At 52.7% G+C, this 3,608-nt stretch overlaps 1 protein-coding gene across 1 annotated transcript in view; it reads right to left on the minus strand.

The window, feature by feature from the left end:
• The window catches only part of mbd2 (methyl-CpG binding domain protein 2), a 12,335-nt gene extending 8,727 nt beyond the window's left edge, over nucleotides 1–3,608 (minus strand). The window contains exons 1-2 of the mRNA XM_008402360.2: nucleotides 3,064–3,608; nucleotides 800–959 (exon numbers count right to left, since the gene is read on the minus strand). Coding sequence (XP_008400582.1) covers nucleotides 800–959; nucleotides 3,064–3,173 — 270 coding nt within the window. The 5' untranslated portion in view covers nucleotides 3,174–3,608. The remainder of the gene's footprint in view (nucleotides 1–799; nucleotides 960–3,063) is intronic.

A 3,608-nucleotide genomic window follows, 5' to 3' on the forward strand; every position in this document is an offset into this window, starting at 1 on the left:
ACGCACACACACACGCACACACACACGCACACACACACACACGCACGCACACACACACGCACGCACACACACACATACGCACACACGCACGCACATACGCACACACACACACACACAGAGACACACACATACGCACACACACACACCCTGCAGCAGTGTGTGGATCCCCATCCAGCTCTGAACTGGCCCTCTGGAGGTTCTGATGGATCCAGAACCGGTCCCATTAAACATTACTGGGCTGTTTGGTACCAGGAACCCGATGGGTTCTACCGGTCCAGCCTGACCTCTCTAATGGTTCTGGTTCTGAATGTTTTACCACCACAACCTGTCCTGCAGAGGATGGTTCTGGTTCTGAGACTCTGGGTCGGTTCTGGAGTCAGTTTCAGTTCCTGTTCCAGACGAGCCGGGTCAGAACCGACCAGAACCACAGTTCTACAGAACCTGCTTTAGCCTAGCAGGTTCTGATGAGGTCTCACTGGGACGACTCCTGCTGTTTCACCGCCTCACAACAGAACCCGACCAGAACCGACTGTGTCCCGATTCTGAACTGATTCCTGACTCTGAACTGATTCCTGACTCTGAACTGATTCCTGACTCTGAACTGATTCCTGACTCTGAACTGATTCCTGACTCTGAACAGATTCCTGACTCTGAACAGATTCTCCAAACAGTGAACCGTCTGTTACCTCCCAGCAGGAGACTCTGTTAATCTGCATAAGCCCCGCCCCCATCACGCCCCCATCATTCCCTCGTGGCCCCGCCCCCTCGTGGCTCCGCCCCCTCGTGGCTCCGCCCCTACCTTGGCCAGGTTCTGTGCGTCGTGTCGGAACCGCTGCTTGTTCTTCTGCAGTTTTCCGGGCATCATCTTCCCGGTCCGGAAGTCGAAGCTGGCCAGGTCCACGGCGTTGCCGAGGTAACGGGCCAGCTGCGGCTTGCTCCGGAACTTCTTCCCCGTCGGACTGGAGGAGACAAGACAAGCGGGTCAGTCGGGACAAACTGGACCTGCGGGGTCCGACGGGTCCGGCTCAGTGTCGGGACGTTCTGCTGCAGATTGGGTCACATTCTGGGAAAACCACTGAGAGGTTCTGATTAATCCCCATTAATTAATCGATTAGTGAAGCAATCATCAATATATAAAGACAGATTATCGGTTTACTAACATCTTTAAGGTGTTTCTAATATTGTACAAAATGTTTAAATTTAAACAGAACCATGATCCACAACAGCTGAAAAAGAAAATAACCCAGCTGCTGCAGTGGCCTAGTCAAAGTCCTGATGTCAGCCGGATGCTGATGTGGGCGGCTGTCCGGTGTGAGTCACTGGGATCCACTGGGATCTACTGGGATCTACTGGGATCCACTGGGATCCACTGGGCTCAGACTGGAGCTGCTGCTCTTCCAGTAAAGCTGCTGACTGACTTCCTGACTAGCTGATGAGTCACCTCCCGACCCGACCCGAAACTCAGCCTTTCAGGAAGTGGCGGAGCCGGCGGCGCCCAGCGACAGGAAGCGCCGGCGGGCGGCCGCCGCCTCGCCGCAGCTCAGGCAGGCCTGCAGCGGGAGCCGCTTCCTGTGGCCCCGTGCTGCAGCAGAGAAGAAGAGGCTGCAGTCCACTCTGACCCCATCTGCTGATGCATGATGGGAAAAGTCCAGACTGCATGACAACAGAGCAGGAGCATGGACCGGGTCGGCAGGTCCGGGTCGGCAGGCCCGGGTCGGCAGGCCCGGATCAGAACGAGTTCAGCTGTACCAAACCTCACCACTAGATGGCAGCATGCGTCACGGCCTGTCCCTTTAAGAGGGTCCGGAGGAGTTCTGGGTTTAGACGTAGACGCGAGTCGGGTCTCTGTGTTCCTCTGGGTCAGCTGTGGTTCTGGACCTGGACGCCATTTTCTCTCCTCCTTACTGTTGAATCATGACCTCTGACCTTAACTGAAGCGGTGAGGCCTGCAGAGCTTCAGATGCTGTTTTAGTTCCTCAGGGGCCCCAAGTTATAGTTAGCATGCTAACTAAACGTCTAACGTAGCAAAGAAGCAAAGGCAAGACGAACAGAACCGACTCAGGCTAACCAGCAGGAGTTCATATTCATGTTCTCAAGACGCCGCTTTTATTTTGACAGTACACTTCTAATTATCAGCAAGAGAATTTGCACATTAGCTTAATATTGAATTCCGAGCTAGCTAAACATTTAGTTTGTATACTACGAGTTTAGCTAACCTGGAGCTATTTAGATATTTAGCAAGCTCAAAATGTAGCTAGATTGGAGCTAAATGCTTATGTTGAGTTAGCTACTAACTAAATATTTAGTATTTAGTTAGTTAACTGAATACTTAACTTGCACAAAGCTAACCAAATATTTATCAACCTCAAAGCTAAATTGGATTTAAACACTTAGCTAAATATTTAGCTCCCAGATTAGCTTGTAGCTTGACAGTTTCAAGCTAGCTGAGTTTGAACCTGTGACGTTTTTTCTCTCATGACCCAAATCAGCACCTTTCAATAACCCATAATCAGTCCATCCTCTTCAATCATCAATAAGTCGATAATAAACCAGAACACACACTGGGCCCAGCTCCAGCCTACTTCCGGCCGTCAGTCCGGTTCTGGTCCAGTGATTTCTTCATTCTGGGGCAGATCTGAGGGATTTAAATGAATGTGAATTAATTATTTAACCGGGGTGTCAATACTTTCTGCACGGTGGAAACGGGTCGTTGGGTCGGGTGTGAATACTTTTCACAGGTTCTGTTTGTTGGCTCGGTTCTAGAAATGGATCATTTTGGACTCCATGAACAGAACCGTCCCGAACTGGGTCAAATAATCCGGGATTAATCTGGATCAGAGCAGAAGTTGCTGGAATGAAGCGAAAGCAAACAGAACCTCGGAACCGGCCGGCCCAGTCCCAGTAGTTCCCGTCAGTTCCAGTAAACAACCGGTTCTGTGGAAAAACACTCCCGGCGGGACATTTCTGGAACCGCAGAGCCGCTTCCCATAAACGCGACGTACTTCTCAGAGTAGGACGGCTCGGTTCGGACCAGCAGCTGCTGGTTCCGAACTGATGGATCACCTGTAGTAGTAGACGTCGCTCTTTCCGGCGCTCAGCCCGGACTTCCTGATCACTTCCTCCTTCTTCCAGCCGGGCGGCAGCGCCGGACAGTCCGTCCTCTTCCTCTCCATCACCGCGGGGCTCCCGGTCCGGATCGGTTCCGCTCGGTTCCCGGACAAACAGGCGGCGCGCCGAGCTCAGGCGGACCGACGTCACCAACGTTAAACGGCAGCGGTCCCGCCCCGGTTCGGCTTCTCTCGGCTTTCAACTCGGGCAGAAAGTGAAACCCGGCTCGGACAGCTCTGTGACCCGGGAGGTCCGGACTGGATGCGAGGTTCGGTTCCGAGTGTTCGCGGGGAGAACCGGTGGGTCACAGCAGCTGAACTGGAGCTGAACCGGACCAACGGCAGACTGTGACGTAGCAGTCGGATCGCACTTCTACGGCTGGCTCACGCCCGAAGATCGTCTGTTGCACGAGATGACTCACTCGTGACTCAAAAACGTCTGAAACTACAGAACGTTTGCACTTCCGGGATTAATCTTAATAGTATTTCCGCCTGAATAAC

The sequence above is a fragment of the Poecilia reticulata genome, unplaced genomic scaffold, assembly GCF_000633615.1.
Source record: "Poecilia reticulata strain Guanapo unplaced genomic scaffold, Guppy_female_1.0+MT scaffold_219, whole genome shotgun sequence".
Taxonomy (NCBI): domain Eukaryota; kingdom Metazoa; phylum Chordata; class Actinopteri; order Cyprinodontiformes; family Poeciliidae; genus Poecilia; species Poecilia reticulata.